This window comes from Corapipo altera, unplaced genomic scaffold, assembly GCF_003945725.1.
Source record: "Corapipo altera isolate COAL_440 unplaced genomic scaffold, ASM394572v1 45, whole genome shotgun sequence".
Taxonomy (NCBI): Eukaryota; Metazoa; Chordata; class Aves; order Passeriformes; family Pipridae; genus Corapipo; species Corapipo altera.
Genome location: NW_020884877.1, coordinates 14202771 through 14225178, shown reverse-complemented (window position 1 = coordinate 14225178; position 22408 = coordinate 14202771). Strand labels below are relative to the sequence as shown.

Sequence of the window (22408 nt, the reverse complement as noted above, 5' to 3'; positions counted from 1 at the left end):
AACAGTGAGAAGAGATATTCTCTTTCTCTAAATCTCTGAAAAAATCGTGTTTCAGTCTAAAACTTTTTACATATTGTGAATTTCAACAGGAATGAGATATATACTTATTGACTATTCCTATTCCAGGAAGTAGAATAGTGCATGGTCACAATTATGAAAAGATTAATGCATATCCCTTTATTGCATATAAAGCAGAAGTGAGAAATGGCCTTCCCCACCACCACCCCAGATCTTTCTCACACATATTTTTTTATAAAGAAAAGAAAGTTAGGGAAAAGGTTTTAATTTTCAGTTCAATATATTTATCCTTTTCAGTGATTAACACAACGTTTACTGGAAATATACATACTCCAATTTGCTTCTGCTACTGGAGTTCATTGCTGTACTACATTTCTGGAGTACAATTATTTATAAGGGTGCCTTTTGGTTGTTTCTTCAGGATTATGCAGAGACAGCAATGGTTTCTGGAACTTGCTTTGAATCCAAACTCGCTGCATTTTCACTTTTTTCTTCCTGTTTACTTGTAATCGCCGATCAACTAAATTCTGTACTTCAGTTAATCCAGCCAAGTTGAACATGTTCCATACCTCATCTATTTTTTCATAAGAAGAATTATTGTAATAAAAAAAAGAAAAAGGTAATTTGTAGAATGTAGCAATTAACAACCTTCAGTTCAACCAAATGGAACTAAATCTGTTTTGCAATACGAAAGATCAAGGACACTGCCTCTAAGAAGTCTTTTATTAGAAATTCATTCTCACAGCTCTTGATTTACATTGCAGTAAAAATTCTTATGTTGAGGCCCAAACCACATTGGTTATTACACATGGCACCCATAGATACCCTTTCTTCACAGGGTTCAATATGCCAGAATTGACTAAACAAATGCCATTTGGTCACTGTTCACCTATTACACCCAGATAAAGCTATTGCACCTGCCAAATGACAATCCAGACTTTTATGCCTTATATATATATATATGTGCATGTGTGTGTTTATATATATATACACATATATATATGTGTGTATATATATATGTGCATACACACACATATACATTTATATTAAATATATGTAATTAGTTCCTTCTTCTCAGTCATCACTGGAAAACCTTAAGCTTCTTTGTCTTAAGGAAGCATGAAACATATTTAAAAACTGAGAAGGTTCTTTAAATTCAAGTGATTTCCTACATATATGTCTCAGATCCTTCTTCTCACTTCTAAAATTACTAAGGCTGGGATAAATCCTGATCCATCTCTGTTGCTTACAGTCGAGGTTGCAGAGGGTAAAAAGAAAAAGAAAAAAAAAGTATTGTGATGCTCACTTTCACAATTTCACAATATACCAGTCTAAGCTGTCTGCCAGCTGAACCAAGTGAGTGGACAGGTAATGAGGAATAGTATACATAAGCAGGAACTGAAGTTTAGCTCCTGTATAAAGAGCAGCCTCACAGTTTAGATTCACCAACACGGCATAACAAAACATCAGAGCACTGCTACAAACTCTCCTTCCAAGCATGTTTATCTCAATTTTAAGAGAGAAATCATGTACATATTTAAATAACAAAATTTGAGCATACCATTAGACATAGGACACTTATATAAAGAGAAATTTCTGGTGATGTCTTTAAGCCATCTTGCAAGACCCCAAATGCAACAAGTGTACACATAAAGGAAATTATTTTCTTACAAAAGTTAGCATTGGTCTTTTTAAAAGCAGAGAATTTTAAAAAGCCAATAAAACCTTCTTTAAGTTTTTTTTTAAAGATAAGCTTTTATAATTCAATCTTGAGAGAAATTTAACCCTTTCTATGAAACTATAACTTTCCATACCTTTGGTAAAGAAATATACTCTGGTTCCATCTCCTCGTACATAAAAATTTTCTGACAAGCAATGACCTAGGAAATTGGGACAGTAATGCAAAAGGACGTCACTTTTTTTTTTCAAAAAAGTTAAAATGAACAATGAACTACAAAGCCATTCAGGAATTACCTTTTTTAAAACGAAGTTGAGCTGTATCATATCTTCCATAGTCTCGAAATAACAACATTCCTCCAGGTTTCAGTAGCTTAGCCAACCTATTTACAACCCTTTGCATCCTTAGAAAATAGATGGGATACTGGTGATATTTGCAAACATAAGCAACCAAGTGTGCTGCCACAGACAGAAAAGGCAGCACCACCTAAGAATAAGAGACACTTCAAGACGGGTAGTTGTGCCCAGAATTACAGACTTCACCTATATAAACTTAAGTTTTGTGCACAAAGGAAAAAATGTATATGCATAAAAAGTAAAAGTGCTTTGAGAAATCTCATCCAGCAGAACTAGAAGACATCAATTATATAGCTTGAAGAAAGTTTAATATCTTCCAATTCTGCAACCAAATCTTAGAGGTGCCTTCTAGCAGAACTGAAGTGTGTTAAAAATTTACTACAAGAGTAGCAATTATCAAAAACTTAGCACAACAGCCTGAAGAGAAATCACTAAGTAAGAATTTTCTGAATATAAATGTGTTCCTCTCACATATATTTTCCATCTTTCCCAAGTATATAAGTTCTGCATCACAGTTCCCTTGGTTTTCTTTTTCATTTCTCACTTTCAAAGTTTCCAGAAAAAATATATACTGAGCAAGATGAATCTGGATCACATTTTCCTTTATGCAGTCATTTTAATTCTACGAGATGGCAGTAATGACTAACACAGCTTTGGAAAGTGGGTCTCACAACACAGATAATTACACAGAAATTTTTATGTGTGTATACACACATATGCACAAAAAAGCATCCATGTCAGCCCTGAGAGAAAAACCACAACCAACAAACCACAAAAAAACTCAAACACATTCTTAAAAGACTAATAGGAAAAGACACACAGAAATAAGCAGAATACTGCTTCGACAGGCAAAGTGATTGATTTAATGAATGAAACACTATTTTCCAATATCTTCCTGGCAGCATCATGGCAGTCACAGAGATCTGAAGTCTACTGCTTGAATTGTTTCTGGAATCTGGACCCTGGCTTTGCACAACTTGTGCTCATCTCTGAACAAACAGGAAGGAGCAGTATCACATATGGGAAAGGGTTTCTGTAAAGCTAATCATTAGTAACTTAAGCAGAGAAACAGTTCTCAGACTTAGGCAAATACTGTTCTGTTTGCCAAGCCCATTTTAATGACATTCTTAGTGTAGTAAATATATTATCACACATACAGCATGTATTTCCCTTCATATAATCCAGTTAAAGGAAGAGTCAAGCAGTTTAACTTATGCCCTCCTATACATTTTTCCCGTCAAAAAATGGGATTTTCACAATCAGCCAGCCATAACAGTCAAAAAATTTGGTTCATTAGACATAGAGAGGCATTAGTAAAGGCTAACAGTACCCAACATAACACTATACATGAAAACTAGATCAAATTTTCTTAATCTAAACAAGTTAAAAAATTCTGGATGCATTTTGGTTTAAAAGGCCTGCATATAAGCATTTGTATGTGGCTAAATCAGCAACCTAAGTCTATATCAACATATTGTAAGCTGTTAAGTCATGAATGTTTAGTTTTGATTACTAAAAATAACTTCCTTCTAGAAGACTAGTTTGGTTTTTAATTTGCAGGTTTTTTGAATCCCTTGCTTCTAATAGGGTTGTGTTATTATAGTTACAATATACTCCTTGTATTTTGATGGAGACTGGAGACTCACTAATGAATTAGCCTGACAAGCTTTTCTCTTGAAGCCTGAAAATGGAAAACAGCATTTAAAATACCTTGTTTTATACATATTGTAGCTTGCTAAGTAATAAATTAAAGACTCATCATCTTCTTTTGCTATTCTTGAAAAACTCCAGTGAAAAGAGAGATTTAACCCATTTGCTTTGCCCTTTAGTCTTCATTTACCTGTCAGGATGAATAGTAGAGAGCACAAAGACAAGGAGAATGACATCCAGGATCTCATCTGGAAAAGGATAGGGTAAAGCGTCATCACACACATCATGAACAAAGGCAGAACACCAGGCTGAATTGTAGGACGAATGTGACTGTCAGAAAAAAGATGAAAAGGGGCACAGAGAGAACAGTAGTAGTTAGTACGTTTACTGTGACTCAAGAAACTTTTTTTCTTCAATTATTCTGCATTGTAAAACATCTCATATAAAAGCCTATTCTGTCTGGTATCTTACTCAAGCTGAGAAGCAAGCTCACTGATGGTATTCATTCCTCTCTGCATACAGTAAGACTTTGTTCTTTGGAATATTGAAAACTTCAGTTAAAAGTTGTCAAAGCCATCACATTCTTTTTCATGAAGATGGCTTCCTGGCAGCCTCCTGAATTACAGGCTTATAAGGTACTCTAAAGCGAGCGTATGAATTACCTTTACCAGCTCCACTGCTCCTGAAGCAAAATCACAACAGTATAGAAAGGTTCCAGGTGTATTGCTAAGAAAACAAAAGCAACATCAGTTAAAAAATTATTATTGTAAAAGATGAAAGTCTACATCAGTGTTCATGGAACTACAGAGGGCCCTTTGGGGTTCTCCACAGGTTTGATCAAGCATGCCTTCTTGATGTCTAGCACGTGGAAAGCCACATAGGTTGTAATGAACCAACAGGGCAGACAAATTTGTAAGAATACCAACAGGCAGTTAGTATAAAAAGAATTAGAGCCTTGTCAGGAAGGAAGCAAAAAGGAAAAGAAAGAAGGTCACAGAGGGCTGTCAGGACTGATGACAATGTCCTGGTGTTGTAACGCATAAATGCACGTTAATAGGTCACGTTTTCTTACAGAAGCACTGCATTAAGTCTCTATCATGCAGTTTAATTAGCTGTATGATTTAGGCAGGGGTAGGGTGTTGCAAAAATCATCCAGTTCTGTAGATGTTTGGTTTTGTGCTTTTGATTAGATTAAGTAGTATTGGTTGTTTCCCTCCATTATCCCTTTTGTTTTGTAAGCCAGGATAAATAAGAATTTCCTGTAGCACTGTTTTCTCTTCCCTTGCCATCCAAGACTAAGCCAGTTGCAAATTTCCTTGTACCATTTATCATATAATAGTAATTCTAGGAAGAGGTTTTTTTCACCTCTGAAAAATTCATTTAATATAAACTGAGCAAGCCACTCAAAACCCACTGAGGGATGACCTCATGGTCAACTCATGATCAATTAATTTCTTTTAAAAACATATTTGAGATTTTGGACGGATGGCTTCTTTAGAAGGGAATCAACAAACTCTGTCAGTGCCTATAAGATCTCACAGTATACACAGCTGAGTTACTGACTTCTCTGAGGGCTCAACAGGAGAACAATTCTGGAACAAAATACACTCTGTGCTCACTGCCGAGCACAACTTTTATCAGCTCTGTGCCCATCATGAGAATTGATGAATTTAGATATTTATTAGAGACAATGAGAAGCAGCTAGGCTTTGGACCCAGTTAGTCCCTTGGGAAAGGTTACGCTGATTTCCTAGTTGACTTGTTAGAACGTTATTTCTTTTTTTTTTTTAGAGCAGAATAGAAGCTATGTAGAAAGTCAACCTAAAACAAAGACACAGCTTGATCTGGATGGTGTTCTCATGATGCATCATATTAAAAAGCAGCAACTTAAATTTTAAGGGAGGCAGGGGGAAGCAGTTTTAAAAGCTACATTACAAACCTAAGTGAAAAAATTTTTTGCAGCCAGGGTACACTCATGCTTGACACTGGCTTCCTTTTATATGCATACAAAAGGCAATTTCTGTATTATTAAATTCAGAGTAAAAGCAAGTGTTCTATAAAGCCAGGCCTACTAAAAGGTAAGAGATGTTTCCACTCAGTCATATACAAGACAAATGAGGTAGTTTTTCAGTGTATCAACCGATGTGATCGACTGAAGGATTTGCATAAAAATAGAGATCACCAGGAAAAATATCCAAAGAGTAGATTCTTAATTATCAGAAATGCCAATCTATGACTAATGCCTCCTGTGAGGAAAACATAAAAGTTTGTCTCATCTTTTCTAATACAGCTACAGGATATCTTTTCCTATACAGTGCTACTTTTCAAAGTTTTCATATGAAACAGGGCTCCCCTTTCATTACATGCTGTCTAAAGTAAAGCATTTCCTGTGGGATGAAGATGCATTGCTATCACAGGTTTCATGGATGACCCTGGTGCATCACTTGATTCCTCCTGCTGTGTTTCCATATCTGCAAAATGGAATATTTTTGTATAGTGGTGATACTAGCAATAAAAATTCAGTTGCAGAATAATGAACTGTTCTGTACTCAAACTCTTAAAGGCATGACTAAAAAGAAATCTATTTCAACCCCTGATACATACATAGTCTTTCCAATAAAACCTTCCTGCCTACATGGATGGGAGGACAAGCTGTCATAACAGTTTTTTCTAAAACTGGAAGCTAAGTGGATTAAGATGTTTCAGTGAATTAAGTAATGCAATACATGACTTGTGCCTTCCCTGACACTAAAATCTGAGGCAATGTGACAAAGTACACCAGCCAATTCAGAAACAATGCAACTTCTTTCCAGTAGATCACATGCCATTATCTACTGTCTCTGATTTTGGCCTTTTTAAGAGATATCTGGTAGCTTTACAGTGACATGTAAGACAAAAGAATATTTTGTCTGCCTGAGATTAACTACAAGAAATCAGCCTGAATGAACCTGAAGACAAAACTCTGTCAGCAAATATGGTCTCCCCAAGACCAAGATTAAGCAATATGAGGAGTATCCTGTATATGGTGCTACCAACATTATCTGTGGTCTGGGCACAGTAAGAATTTCAGGGCTGTAAAATGATCCACTCAACACTTTCTGCAGCACTAGTCTAGCACCAAAATTTGGAGAAAATGAAGAAGATGAGAATACAACTCTCATATTTGAAAATCCAACACTATGTACCATAGAACTTCCAAAATAGGAAAGACGCTGTTTCCAGCTCCACAACCAACCTAAAACAAGAAGAGAAACAAAGGTAAAATAAATAGGCAAATAAAACCTTTTTTGTTATTTTTGTCTTAAATTAGTTGGCACATAGGACCCATTAAAGTTGAAGGTATGTTGGACAGAAAAGGTATAAACAGCTCATACCAAAATTCTCAAATAATTTATATGATCATGTTTCTCCTCAATGTCTTTCTAAAGTTGAGAGAATCCATCTCTCAAACTGCATAAGAAAATGCAATATTCTTGTCCAATTTCACCATTTGGCAAGAATACATCAACTAATTGCACTTTTAGACAAAACAAAAATATAAGTTTCCTTAGGATATCAGAAACCCAACTTTCAATGACAATGGAATCTGATTATCTAGCCCTGTTCTGATTTGGGAGAAACTTTAAAGGAAAAACAAAGTCCATATGCTAGGTTTCTGTGAAAGTTTCTGCCATAAATGAATATAGTATGTTAAATTCTAAATGCTCACTTTTTTGATACTTACTAAGTATGTTTATCAGATTTGTGAGCAATTAAGTGGAGCTCTATATGATGAGTAGAACTTTTGCAGTGCATTACCTCTAATATTCTATAAGTGGCATCACTTCCAGGGAAAGATTCTAGCCTGTCAAGTTCTTCTCCACAATTTTTACCCTGAGGATTTTCACTAAGTGTTTCTGCTTGGTTTTTATTATATACACGTCCTTGTAGAGCAGTAGAACCACCTTGATAATTTTTCTTCCAGTATTTTTCTCCTTCATCAAACATTTCATTTTTGTGTGAAAAACTGTTAGTACTATTTATTTTTCTGTGTTCTGAAGATCTTTCTTCTCTTCGCAATTCTTGTCTCTTTTCTTCTGGAAGAATTTCTGGAAATTCCAGAAATAGCCAATTACGATCCTTGAAAAAGTTATTTTTATGGGTCTTGTAAAATTCATTCCAATATTTACTGGCTTCTCTCTCATATTTATCTGAAATTAAAAGAGAACAAAACCTTGGTGAATATGAGCTTAGCTACAAAATACTCTAAAGCAACATGGAATTTAGACCTCAAATATACAGTTTAAAAACCCATGGTTCCACAGATCGTACTTTTAAATTAAAACATATAGATTTTGGATTTACCTTAATCTGCTCAAATTTATTCCTATGAAGGTTTAATTAGATTTTACGTCACTTAGAAAGGGGCAGACAGGCTTTCTGCATCACTTTTTTTAATATAGTGATATAATAGAACAGCATCACCAAAACATGCAATCTGAAGATTCTCAAACTTTCATTTGTCTCACATTATAAAAGCAATGCATCTTTTCAATTATTTAAGAAATACTAAATTGAAATTAATTTTATGTTTTATGAAATTCTGTCATCAATTGTAGATTTGTTGGCAGCTCATCATCTCTTAAAAACCCCAGCAATTAGAAATCTAGTTCTGTGAACATGAGTGATAGATGCTACTGCATAGCATATAGACAGTAATTCATGCTTAACCATTCAACAATACAGTCAGAAGAAACATACTGGCTTTCTTACTTTCAAAACACTTCCGAGTCTTACAATAGATCTTTTAATTCACGAAAGATTGTAACGGAATGTTAGAATGTAAAGGAATAGGACTGGAAGGGATTTCACTCAGTCAGGGAATTCATACCCCTTCTCCACAAAGATCTCTCCAACTTATTCTTAAAATACCACCTTTCATATAGGTTTAACAACTTTCTTCAGTAATATATTACTGTCCTTAACTTTCAATACAGTTAGAAATCTTTTCCACTACCTAACTATAATTTCTGTATTGCAATTAGGTCCAGCAATTCTTGTCCCATTAACCAAGTAGATAAAGCAGAGATTACTCACTTTTCTCTTTGCAACACCTATTTATATATTTGAAGTGCTTTACTATGTCTCCCATTAAATGTCTTTTCTAGAAACCTCTCTTCTTTTTTCAGTGTAACTCCTGATTTTTAGACTTTTGATAATTTTAATTCTTCTTCTCTAGATTCTTTCCAATTGATTTATTACTTTTCAGTGCTGTATTCTGGTAAAGGCATTATCAATGCAGAGCAAAAGGAGTATTTTACAAGGCTCACAGGCTGTAATCCTGTTTATAACTCCCAGCTTGCCATTTTGCAACAGCATGACTGCTGATTCAGCTAGTGATTCACCACAACCCTCAGATCTTCTTCTGCAAAATGACTACCTAGCCAATTGTTCCAGAGCCTAGTATTTTTTTCAAGGAATTATTCCAAAGCACTGTATTCTGCATTTATTTTTAGCAAACTTACATATTTCAAATTCTTTTTTCCCCCCATTTGTCCAGATCTTTCTGAATCTTAATCCTGTCCTTTACCACACTTCAAACATCTCTTCACTTAATATCATCTTCAGGTCTCCGATTTCCTGAGGTCACTAATGAAAATACCAAGCAGAACTGGACACAGAATAAAACACTCCTCACCCAGCACAGCCTTCTGTTCTGAAAGATCTCTCTAGGCATTCACTCACCCAAAAGCAGTTTCATTAGCTCTCGCTTGCCTAACTTGCTTATGAAAATGTCAAATAAAGCAAGTCAGAAGCCTGACTAAGGATAAACTTCAGGACGCCTGCTGGTTTTCCCTTATCCCCAGGGCTTGTAACCTTCTCCAAGAAGGAAATTAGCTTGATTTTACATGATTTATTCTTGAAAAAATATTTGCTGGCCAGTTTTCATCTCCTTTGTTCTTTCAAACCCAGTGTCTGCAAGCTCTGGATGTACTCTTCCAGTATTTTTCCAGGAACCGAAACTAATTATCTGACTCTTCTTTTTTTCCCACCTCCCTTCTTTAAAAAAGTAAATATTCTCTTTTCTGCTTTTCCAGTCATCCATGTACTCTATGGATGTACTTTGTAACCTGTTCTTTCTCAGTTCCAGAACAATCTTTCCTCCTTCTCACCAGCACTAATTGTGCTAGCCACTGGACTGCAGCTAACCCTTTCAAAGGCAGGCTGATAAAAAGATAAGAATTACAGTTTTTTCAATGTCTCTTTTGTTGATGGTTTTCCCTTCCTTATTCCACCAAAGTACCAAACTAAATCTTTTTTCCTGGGTGTTTTCCCCCTCATTCCCAAAGCATTTACAAAAGTATCTTGTTAGCCCTGACATCTCTTGCTAAGTGTAGATCATATAATGTGTTGCCTTTTTAATTTTGTCCCCACTCACACTGACCCATTAATTTTTTCAATAAAAAATGCACAGAGTAAATATATGGTGCATTTCTCCTACTACTCTCATTTAAATCTTAACATATTATTTCCTGAGAATTATCATTAGAGGCACAGACAGGCAGTGGGAAGTGGGAAGGAGGTGGCAGTATGCCTTGTCCTAGAAATCTGCATAATGTTTTAAAATTAACATGTAATACATCCAATTGTATTATTAAAGGGCCAGACCTGGTCATGCAGAGTAATTGCACAGACTTGTTCTATAATGTAAGTTCAGAGTTGATTGAGGTCATATATATCAGATTTCAGTAGCATAAGTTGCACATTCACAGACTGCTCAGCTTCAGTATAAAAACAAAAACCCCTTCTAGTCAAAAGGTTTTTAAATTATTATCACCCCTTGTTACAGTCATTACTTTTCTATAAGTCTGCTCAGAACCCTTGTACTTAAATTCACATCAAGTTTTCCAGATTTCAGAAATGAAGGAAAGAAATACCAAAAGTCAGCTTTTCAAACTGTATTAATATGGAATTACATAGGTTCAAGTGAAAGAACACTTCATTTTGCATTGTTTCACTGGTCACTCCTGCACCACTGTGTAATAGCTATGCATGCAGCATTATTATAAAACTTTTGCTTCATTTTGTATATTTAAGTAGCCTACCTACTAAATTTTCCAAAGCATGTACAAATGGCAAAACTAAAGAACATATAAACTTCCAAGTAAAAAAAAAAAATCCCTTACTTTGTCAATTGATGTTTCTCCTTAACAGAATCTTCCAAAACTAGCAAGCATGCCTGAGAAGAAACTAGACATGCTAATAAGTAAATCAAATTCCTAAAAGTAGTATCATGAGTTCATTCAATTTAACATCTCTTGCCTTAAAAAGGCCTACCAGAACTATTCTATTTTAGTGATATAATAATACTGTTGAAATCTGTCTTGTCTTTTTCCCCTTACTGTAGTTTTCAAGGCCCCAAAATAACCTGCTCGTTAGCTTCAGTCTAGTTCATTGTTTACACAAATAGGCCAAAATGTACTTCCACTTGCAGAATGAAGCTGAAGCTTTCTGAAGGAACACTATCAGCTGTGCTTACCTATTCAAGTTCTAAACAGAGGGGCATTCATAGGAAATGTCCTTGGATTCTTGTATTTCTTGGCAATAGACAAATGCCTAATTATTCCATTTCTCACCAGCACAAACTAAGTTCTAACTGATTGTAGATGAAGAATTAAAGGTTCTGTGAGCTACATGTTCACACAGCTTACTTTTCAATTATGAGCTCTTTTTCAGCTTTTTATACAAACCAAAGGAAAATACTAGATGTAATTTCTGAAAAACAAACATTGTACTTAGATAAAGAATGTGAGAGATAACAGAAAAAGGCAGGCTGACAATCCCAGAGCATTCAGAGTGATGAAGGGCACAAATGCAAGGCACATTCTCAGGTAATTCAAATAAACTCCAACATGTGCCTTAGTTATATCAGTGAAACTCAGCACAGGATCATAATGACACTATCTAATTTGACAGATTCAAGACATGCTAAGTAAACTGAGGTCCAAGATATCCAAGTAATTTTTTTCAGAATATCTTTCTAACACTATAACAAATTAAGAATCCAGTCTTCTATGACACCATCAAGTTGATACCGCAGCTTTAGCAAACATAACTACCCTAGAGTTTAGTCTATGGTTTAGTTTGCCAGTTTGAACCTAGAGCTATCATTCTTCAGAAACTCAGAACACATTAAACTTCCCTTCTGAAGATAGGCACAAAATTTGTTAATCATTTACAGTGCAAATTCTGCATTGTATTGGAACACCTTCCACACGAAGTGAACATACTGCTTCCTGAAGCACTCCCAGTTCAGCCTGGCAAAGACAGCAAGGTGGGACCAGCTGGGACCAGTGCAACCTTCATGGTGCTCAACTGAAATACAGTGCAATGCACAAACACAAGCTCTCTAAATAGTCTACTAATCATTAAAAAGCATTTGAACACTGTACATGGGAACTTTCATCCCCAGCACCATAGCTGGATGCAAACTCATTCCTCTGATTCTGTAAAAGTCCCGTGTAGTAGTTTCATTCTGAAGAACTGCAAAAGGAATCAGAACAACCATACCATACTGATGTACTTGTTTTACATAGAGTCTATTGCTCCCCCAATTGCAAAATTGTTCAAATAAGTAACTGAATTGCTAGAAAAACACACTTTGAGATCTTTTGAGGCAATAAAGGGAAAAAACCCCAAAACAAACAAAAAAATTCAGACAAGAGAATGTAGAAATAAAAAGGGTGTTCCTGGATTCTAAAGCCATTTTAAATGTTTTCTTAAACAGCATTAAAATAAGAATTTTTATGCCATTAGGAATTTTTTACCTTGGTCTTCCCATTGAACTTTCACAAGCGAGTTCTCTGCTGCTTTTTTCTTGGCACTCTCCTCTTCTTCTTGTGACCATTGCATGTGGTCCCTGAAAAAGGCAGTTGAAGAACCAGCTATTTCATAGGATTTTCCATAATATTTTTTTTCCAGGAAAAACAGTATCAAATTAGCTATACTGTCTCAAATACTTTTTTTTTTTTTTTGAGTGCAATCAAACGACCACAAGGAGACTGACAGGTAAAACCCAAGTTTCAGTGTATGATAGATAAGAATTAATCACCAGTTAGGTAAAACTCAAGTGATTCAGAAACATCTCCCAACTGCAAAGAGACTGAAGTAGTATGAAGTAAGTAGTTTCCTTAATAACAGGATTAATATATATCTTGTAGATTGAGTGTGTGTACAGGAACGTATTTTGAGTGTCCCATTAGAACCATGTTTAGCTGAATACAATAGACCTACCAATAAACACCTAATGCAAGAAACTTCTTGCATTACTAGTGTTTATAATGAAGAACTGAGGTCATTTAGCAAAGAAATCAGCTGTTCCTGAAACAGGGAGCATAATCCACCTATGCAACTGGAACCAGTGGAATTGATGAACACGATTTTACTTATTTGGGGAACAGAGACAAATAACATTTAAAAAAAAGAATGAGACATACATAAGAAAAGACAAGCAGTGCTACAATGGTTCCAAAGTTTATGTCCTCTCTATCTGCATAAAGTGGTTAACCAAATGTTATGTTAATCAATTAAACCATCACAGAACCAAGCCCAGATCTGACAGTGATGACTAAACTGCGTTCCCTGCAGATTCTGTGTTTGGATCAGGCTGCAATGGGAAGTGCCCAAAAATGTGCTGCTGGCTGTTTTTAAAAGCCAATCAGCTGTCCCTCCAAATCATTCAGTCTGAACAGATTAAATAAATAATATAATTCAAGTAATCTATTAGATCCTAATCCTACTGAAATCAACTAACTGAAAGCCCATGACTAAAATTCCATTGGTTACTATGGGAAAAGAGATAAGGTGCCAACTTGGGAAGAGCTGATTGTCTCTAGAAGCTAATGAGCATCTTCCTGTTCTGTACCTGGTGATATATAGGTAATTTAATTCTTAGACCTTCGCTGTTCCTCTTTTGTTAATTGTGGGAGACTAATTGGTATGTATTTGTCTGCTTGCCTCAGACTTGATTTCCGCATCTCTACTGAAATATTTCTCATTATTGTCCCCAGCAGGTTGCCTCTCCCCTTCCTGTATTTGTTCATATACCAAATGTTCCTGTGCAGTGTCACGGCTCTAACAGACATGCTGCAGTAGAATAAACTGAATGACCAAAAGCATTACTAGGCAGTCATCCTCTTGGAAAGACTTGCTTCCCTCACTGCTATCACCACTTTTGACCTTGCCTACTCCAGCAACCTGAAAGCAAGGACTATTCAGATGGCAAGAATACACAGTCAGCCCTTCTGACAGATGACTTGCTGTGGTATAATCTTCAGCTGATCAATTTTAATCTATCATTGTGTGTCTGCCAGAGCCCTTAAGGGTGCCTGAAGCCCTCCATCTTCAACAATCTTTTTTTCCCTTTTTCCTTCCTTGGAAATTCATAAAGCTGAAGAAGGATCTTTTGGCTCTTTCCTAGAAATTTCTGTATGGTAGGTCCCAAACAACATGACTGCAGCAGCACTTCCTGATCAAAATCTACAAAGGAGGAGACATAGCATAGTTCTTATGCAAACTATTTACACAGTTTGGATGCTTCAAATGAGGCAATACAAGCTGGCAGAAATACAGGACACAGGAGAATCCTAAGCACGGAAGTGTTTAAATACAGAAGTGTTTTAAGCTGAACACTGACAGCAGCAAAGCAAGCTATCCATTTTAACCACACCAGGAGCTGTTAACATGAGTAGGCCTAATACAAGATCAAACAATGCTGCTTTTAGTTCAGTTTATTCAACTTAGTCCTTCTCCACTAACTTGTTTGCTAACATAGGGTTTCATTATCTCTGTGATAATGTGAAAACTATCCCAATTACTAACATGAATAGAAGCAGACATTTTTTGCTCCAATGTTTAACCTTACTCATTAGTTCTCTCTTGAAATGACAGAAAAGCACCACAGCAAACATCTAAAGCATTAGTTCTCAAATTTAATCTACTTAGTATGTCTAGCAGCAATGGTAGCAGCTCTTGGCTCTCTGCCAATTCACACACAGACAAAAAGAATGACAAAGCATGAAGTACCAAAGATGATGAGTGGAAAACAAAAGGATATCATACATCAACGCTAGAGAAGATGAATATCTTATGCTCACCCTGCATAATCTATTCAGCACTACCACCCCTCATCCTAATCCCCTTTATCTCCCTAGTGAGAACTGTGCCAGTTCAGTGAGCTTCAGATCCAAGGTCCTACACCTCTTCATAGCCAGGTTCTTGATTTATCAAGACCATCACAACTTCCACGCGCCTCTGCTTCAACTCAGTTTCACCTACTTTCCCTTGTGAGCTACACGGATTCATCTGCAGATCCATTTTCTGAACAACACTGTTCCGTTCACTCTCGTTTTCACAATCCATCCCAACCATCTGCATCATAGTTTGATAACTCTATTAGACTGTCACCAAAGGCTAGCAGGAAAAACTGAAGCTACACACGATCAGTTTTTTGGAGGGAAATTAAAAAAAAAAAACCCAAACAAAACAAACCCAAACAATCAGAAAAACAATCCCAAAACTGAATTTCATTGAGATACAATGTTACAGAAAAAGGATGTCCTTTTCCTAAAAGATCTTTTAAAAAAGATTTTAAAATCTTTTCCTACCTTGATTACGTACATTTAAATCAGCATTTACACAGGTAAAGGATTTTAACACCTAGCAGAAAGCACTCAGCCTGGAATATGTTAAAGAACTACACTGCTTATAGATTGATGAAACACAGATTAACTTTACACTCTTAACACAATAATCAGCCAGCTTCCAGCTTTCTTGACCAAGGAATGTATGGAAGTACAGTTAACTCCAAATTTGGCCTTAGGATGGTAAGTGTTGAGGACCATGGCTTGGGGACACCAAGTTTAGAAAACACTAACAGGTGGCAGATCTAGTTAACTAATCAGCTAAGTCCAAATTTAGAGACTAAAAAGAGTAACAAAGATGCTAGTTCATTAACCAGAGGACAATTTTCTGTGTCATATTCTTAAGACCTTTTTATTAATCAGAATTTGATTAGAGAATCTTTTGAAATAATTTAGATTAAAAAGCAAAGTGGACCAATGAACAAATAAAATGGACTACTAAAAAGAATAGTAATTAAAAAAAACCCAAACAAACAGCAAGGTGAAACTTCATTTCAGAACACAACCTTGTCAAGTAACTTCTCTGACAGCTGACAGCAGAGGACACCTCTGAGGAAACTATAAGAACTGTAGATTAGTTCTATGAAGTAAGCTTAAGGCCTGAAACTTGTTATCTGCTACTTCTATGTTATGTTACCCATTGGTTATTATTAGCCACTTCCAGTCTCTTTTTCGAATATTGCTAAAGCCTTCCTATCAAAAATAGTGACACAATTAAAAAATACATTTAAAATTTATGTAGAAAATAATTTCTTGTATAGTTTCTAAATTCACCACTTTTCATCAAATATTCCTTGGTTTTAAGTTATGAACTATAGGAAGAAAAATTCCGGGTTTCCCCAATATGTTAGGTAGATATTCTTCTACTTTCTAAACAGATTTAGATATTCTTCTATCCTCCTAACACTTCCTGTATCACTTGCTGTTTTGTATTCATCTCCATTCCACAGCAAAAAATCTTAGCCTTTTTAGTCTAATTTTTCCCACTGTGTTGACCAGCATTCTCCCTCTTTTCTGAGGGCCCATTAAATACAAAAATACCTTTTAGAGATGGAGATGCACTGTTGCAAATCAGGACAACTCTTCTGGTTAACATCTACACATCGATGTCTTCTCTGCTGTTATATCGCTTATTTATGTTAAGATTCAATTTACTTTTTTTGATAATTGCACACTGCATGGAAATCTCTGCTGAATGATCTGTAACATCTTCAGTACACCTTTAGAAGAATACAAGTAATTCACATGTTCCTTTCAAAGTGGTGTCAGTTTTAGACTAGGTCGCTAATCCAGCATGCAACATCCTTGTACCTAACAAGTAACCTTCTGCCATTATAAATAATATGGACTATCTTATTGCTACACCTTCTGTCTCTTAATTAATTACTGATGCATAACAATATTTTGCATTTCATTCCTTGACTAACTACATACTCAGCAGCTTTTTACAGAAGTCATTGAGAACTTGTAATGGTCAGATTACTCGTGACAATCTCAAGTTTTCTCTAGTGCTCCCTTTACATGTCTTTACTGGCAGTACCTCCTTTTATACACACATGCACACACGTCATTATTCATCATAGTAAACAGTATACAAAATTATATGAAAATCAGCCTTGAAAAAACATCTCACCACATGTTATGCTCAAAGACCTTAGAAGGATCAGTTAAAATCCGTGATCCAAGTGGAGCAGCTGGTCGTCTATTACTTTGGTGCCTGTGTTGCATCTTGCTTTTCCTCAGACATAAAGCAGAAAGCCTTGTAATGAAATTCATTTTGTTCAGAGACCTGAAAACACATTTAACTCAAATTACAATTTTGCTGTAACTTAATTGTTTATGTCGCTTACATGAGAAACAGGTCAAATAACCAAGCACCAGTATCGGCTTTAGTAATAATAATCTACTACAGTTCAATTTAAATGCTTTTTGGAACAGCAACATCCCTTCAGTGCGCTGAAAACCCAAATAATCACAGAGTAGGCTGGAATGAAACCAATTGAAGGACAAATTATTTGGTATCATTTCAAAGTCCTATGAGGCAGGGGAAAGAAAAGCAATATACGGTAAAACAATAATCCAAGTCTGATATTGCACCTTGACAAAGACAAGCAAGAAATGATCAGTAAAGAAACCACTTGTTCTAGTGGGTACATTCTGTCACCAAGACTGACTTTTTCACCCCACTCATCATCTTCAAAAGATTTCATTCTAGATCTGTGACTCTGGTTTTATGCTTTTAAATAGGAAATGAAACATTTTTATTTTTAGAGTGCAAACATTATGCACCAGAAAGCCTTCCAAAATGAATGGTCCTAAATGTTAAATTTCTGCCTATGCAAATTATAAAGTGATTGAGATTTTTCTTATTACATGTATAATTCTGTCTTATACATCTATATTTTACTTTACTTGAAATTTCTTCATACAATATCAAGAAAGTCCAAGTAATGAAAGATAACAAGTGTGTGTATCTCATACCAGCATTTTTTCTTGGGTTTTTATTTTCTTTGTTTGTTTTTTTTTTTGTATATTCTCATTAATGTAGGCTTTCTATGAGATGAATAAAATTAAATACACCTCCTAATACTACTTTTATCCTGATGTGCCTTTGTTCTTTTTTCTTTCAAATGTTCTGCATGACTTTAAAAATTATTCTTAGTTCTACTTTTTTTTTCTTCTTTTTTTTTTTTTTTTTGGAGTGCTGCTTCTGTAAAAACCACACATACAAATTTAATGCAGTGGAAATACAAAATGTAGTTACAAAAGAACAGGCACAAGACACTACTAGAAAACATTGTGTGCAAATTGGTTACAAAAAGAAGATTTTTATCTTGCAGAAAATAGTACTATTTGATCACAAATCTTGTACTGTGAATCAAAACTTATTAATTTGTACACATCACTACAAAAACTGGCAAAGGAATCACTAATTAAATGAACAACTACTCATTTAAGGTGTACTTTTGAATGAGTCATGCTTTAAAAAGGGCATTGTTTATTCACTTAAGCCTACAGAAAAAAAAAAGGAAAAAAGATTAAAATTTATTTGTGAAAGATTAAATAAAATGAAGTTTACCTTATAGTTGTCAATGCCAAATAAAATTGTTGTTAATTTCGGCCAATAAGACTGCAATGTTTCCAGGATATGGGGGCACTGCCATACAGTGAAAATATATCATGCTGTCCTATTAAAAAAATCAGAATTTCTAATGTTAGCAAGTTTATTATGTTTTTTTTTTCTTAAATGTGGCTCAGCAACTAAAACAATTTCAGTTTATACTTCAATTACTACAAATTGTTTAAGCTTTGTATTTGAAAATATGTATGTATTTTTCATAACACAATGCATAACATATATGGGATATAATAATAATTATGAGACATGAAAATTAAGACATTATGACAATTTCTGCAAAATGTGTAATTTACATAAAGGGAACGTTCTTGAAAACAAAAACAAATAGAAAATTCTTCAAAACCCCAAACTTTAATCTGATCTAAAATTATTATTATTAAATTACAGTAATGCCTGGATAAAGATTCCATTATTACAATGCAAACTGTTTACAAATCCTCTTCCTTCTTCAATCATTCGAAAAGATCTGAGTTAGTATCTTGCATTTCCTGTGCCAGCATTGATATTCACCATAAAATATGATTCAGCTGCTAGGCTAGTCACATAATTTTTTTTGGCTTTCTAAATATCTCAATAAGAACATGAAAAGATGCACAGATGGCAATTATAGTCAGATGACTCAGATGATCTTGCATCAGTAAAATCCAGATATGAAACTCTTTCTATGAAAATGTAATCCTTTGAGTGGTAAGTGAACAATTTTAGCTGATAAATTCTGGAAAAAGCAAGGAGAGAGAGGTAGGTGTGGAATTTAAATTTACTGTTACATCCAGTGTTAAATGTGAATGAACCCCTTGGAGACATGCATGTATATCCCTGAGAATTAAAAGTGATCCACAGATCATGAGATAAGTGGACAACCTGGCTACTAAAAGTTGAAAATGCATCTAAATTACTTGGAAACCTAAATAACATTTTCAGAAGCAAGTCCTTGCTCAGTTGTTTCTCTAAGTGATTTCTGCTAATGAAACATGCAAACACCCTTTCTCTTTGTCAGGTAACATGATCATACCCTGAAGTCACGACAGCAAGAAATGTCTGAAAGAATTAGGAGTTATTTCCTTGTTCAGAGGCACAGTCAGGAATAGTTTAAGTTTTATTATTAATCAAAGCAATTTAACCTTCATCTTTAAAGAAATTAACACTAAACTGAACTACATTAAAAATGGCTAAATTTTGTGGCAGCATAGCTATTTTTCAGAAAAAGAAAAACTTTAAAGAAGCAATGCAATTGATAACCATGCTGAAAAGCAACATGGAAGACTTTTTTTCCCCTGTGGAGTGCTGCCTTTTATCCTTTATAATTTTGTCATTGTTACAAGTATAGATCAGTTTAGTTGAGAAAACAGCCTTAAAACTCCTCCTCTCTTCAAACCAGCTAACACAGTACTTTTACCAATACTTTTTGAAAGTGGACATGCAAAAGAATGAATACACATCAAATGCAAGCTACACCTGAAAGAATACATTTTTAATTGATGTTGCCATTAAAACCTTGAGCAGTCACAGCCACAGAGACAAAAATAAAGATACAGGAGAAAGGAACTGTTTTAATGTTTTTTAATGGCGGATTACACCCCAAAACATATGTAAACCAGTTAACTGATGAGTAAAATCCTTTAAAAGTATCAGTTCTGAGGGAGATGTCAGTGGGGAAAAAAAAAATCAAAAAGAACAGAAATAACCTTTTATTTCTGTCCAAGAAACTAATTTAATGAACTTACTAGATGAAAATATTTTGACATTTGACTGATCTCCAATTACAAATATAACAACTTTTTCCATCTCCAATCACTAAGCCAACTTGTAGGGCCTCGGTTATAAAGCAAAAATAGCCTACACTAGGAACAGTATGTGCAGCTTATGTTACATTCCTGGACAGAAAAGTATTCTGGAAACAATTAACTTCATACAGTCACTTTTGCTTGGCACCTAGAAGCATATCTAGACATTTGACCATTAATCCCCAACACTCTCCTGTAAAGCACAGCTGATCTATTTTATCACCATCAAACACTACCAAAACTCAAAACACTTTACACAAAACAGATGCAAGTGACAATCATGGACACAAAGGAAAAAAATTTTCAAGATAATGGTTACACAGAAGGTATAACTATGAATTACCAGTGGCTATTTTTAAAATACATACATATTAATATTTCTCAATATTTCAAATCCAGAGGGATGGGGGCGACTACTGTCAACCAGACTCATTCATCAACTGAATGCTTACTGCTATTCTATTCTACCAAGTGACTAATCATGTCCTCTTGAGGTTTCATGATTAGTTTTTCAATTATATACTTCCAAAAAAACATGCACATTTGAAACAATAGGATATTTCACAACTTTTCAAACTCAGCAGATCTAAAATTTTCAATTGTTTTTCTTCCTCGTGCATAATAACCAAGAATGATGCAGACCTCCCTGTGGGCATACAGCAACTTCAGCAAAACTGCTGCAGAGCACCGACTCCCAAGGAGAAGAGAAAAACAAAAGAAAAATTATTTTGATTTATTCTGACTTCTATACAGACAACACAGTTAACACTGGTTAAAAAGCAAAGCAGATAAAAACAAACAAATCAATGCCACCACATATGATTTTAATCACGTGTACACAAATGTTGAGTGAGAAGTGCCTGTTCTTACACCAGCTGCCAGGTAGCCTGTCAAATATAGTCGAAGAAAGAGCAAATAGTTTCTACAATGGTAGAGGGAGAGAGAGAACGGGAGATAAACCCTGCTGATGTTCTGAAAACATTTACTTGAATCACAGAAGAGTTACCCGTTACCCTGCACACCCTCTGCTGGCTGCTGCTTACACAGGAAGGAGGAAAAAGAAGAGGAAAAAAAAAGGAGCTGTGGTGACTTTGTGTCATCACATATACATGCTCAGTGAAGATGCATCTTAACCTCCAAATGCAATCACTTAAACTGTTTTTAATCCTATTTTGTACGAAATATCGAACATTTAACTGTATTGTCTAGCAAAAGATGATTTGTCTCAACACAAACGATGTTTTCCTTCTATTAAAGATGATGAGAATTGGGATAGAGCAACATGAATTTTACTACTGTCTACAATTTATATTGAAGCACTTCATTCACTAACATTCCTGCAAGACTCTGGGTGTCCATATGGACTTGGCTTAGCTGCAACCTGCCCTGTCAGCTCTGAAATCAGTGGCAGTGTTGCAGATCCACTGGGCAGGATGCACTTACTGCCCTACCCAGGTCTTTGAAGGAGCAACTGCAACCACCGTGCTTGTGTGTTTAACTCACTTCATCAAATAACTGTAAAGCACCAGAAAATTAAAGGCCTCTCTCTTTGCTTACAGTATCAGTGAAGATTAAAGGTTTCACTCAGAGACCCCGAAGAACAGACACGGACAAAACACACAAAGTATCAGCAACTTCCGCATTACCCCATGTGGGCGCCTGGCCCCTGGCAACCAGGGGAAAGAAGTTTTTTCCGCAGACTTCAGCTGCTCCGCCGGCAAGCAGTGACTGATAACTGTGACAACTTTTGGAATGTAGCTCTAAAAATACACAACTGAAGCGCCATCCATCTTAAGGAGTTGCTGTTGACCTTGGAGTCTTACACAGGGTTAAACAAATCCCTTAACATTTCCAACCTTCCCCCAAGTCCCGGTACGCTCCATCCCACCCCGCCGTACCCAAAAGGGGTGGTGGCCGGTGCCACCGGCCCGCAGGTGCCAGCCCGGCCGGGGCAGAGCTCCCGGGGCAGCTCGCCGGCTCTCCCCGACCCCCGCGCAGCGCCTCCCTCCTGCCCGGTCCTCCGAGCGGTGCCTGGCCGACGCCGCAGCGCTGCCGACTCGGGAGCGGCCCCGCTCCGCCACCCACGCGCGGGGCCCGGCCGGG

The 22408-nt window shown here is 35.8% G+C and overlaps 1 protein-coding gene across 4 annotated transcripts; it reads right to left on the bottom strand.

Moving 5' to 3' along the window:
- On the bottom strand, nucleotides 1-22396 carry METTL8 (methyltransferase like 8). 4 transcript variants are annotated; one of them, XM_027637295.1, is made up of 10 exons: nucleotides 22204-22396; nucleotides 17016-17171; nucleotides 12509-12600; nucleotides 7500-7891; nucleotides 6887-6936; nucleotides 4365-4428; nucleotides 3893-4032; nucleotides 1993-2099; nucleotides 1833-1898; nucleotides 1-592 (listed from the first exon to the last, which is right to left on the bottom strand). In XM_027637295.1, exons 2-10 carry the CDS (start codon nucleotides 17156-17158, stop codon nucleotides 405-407), a joined length of 1242 nt encoding a protein of 413 aa, XP_027493096.1. In that variant the 5' UTR covers nucleotides 17159-17171; nucleotides 22204-22396; the 3' UTR covers nucleotides 1-404. The 4 variants fall into 4 exon arrangements, with proteins under 4 accessions (XP_027493096.1, XP_027493093.1, XP_027493094.1 ...); XM_027637292.1 differs by lacking the exon at nucleotides 22204-22396 and adding an exon at nucleotides 18462-19643; XM_027637293.1 differs by lacking the exon at nucleotides 22204-22396 and adding an exon at nucleotides 16424-16602 and having other exon boundaries at nucleotides 17016-17126.
- Nucleotides 22397-22408: the final 12 nt, after the last annotated feature.

Coding starts and splice junctions, on each gene's coding strand:
- METTL8 (XM_027637295.1), bottom strand. CDS start 17,158: ATGAATTTCATTACAAGGCTTTCTGCTTTATGTCTGAGGAAAAGCAAG. Junction 7,892..12,508: donor AGTTCAATGGGAAGACCAAG/GTAAAAAATTCC, acceptor TTTTAATTTCAG/ATAAATATGAGAGAGAAGCC. Junction 1,899..1,992: donor TCAACTTCGTTTTAAAAAAG/GTAATTCCTGAA, acceptor CCAATTTCCTAG/GTCATTGCTTGTCAGAAAAT.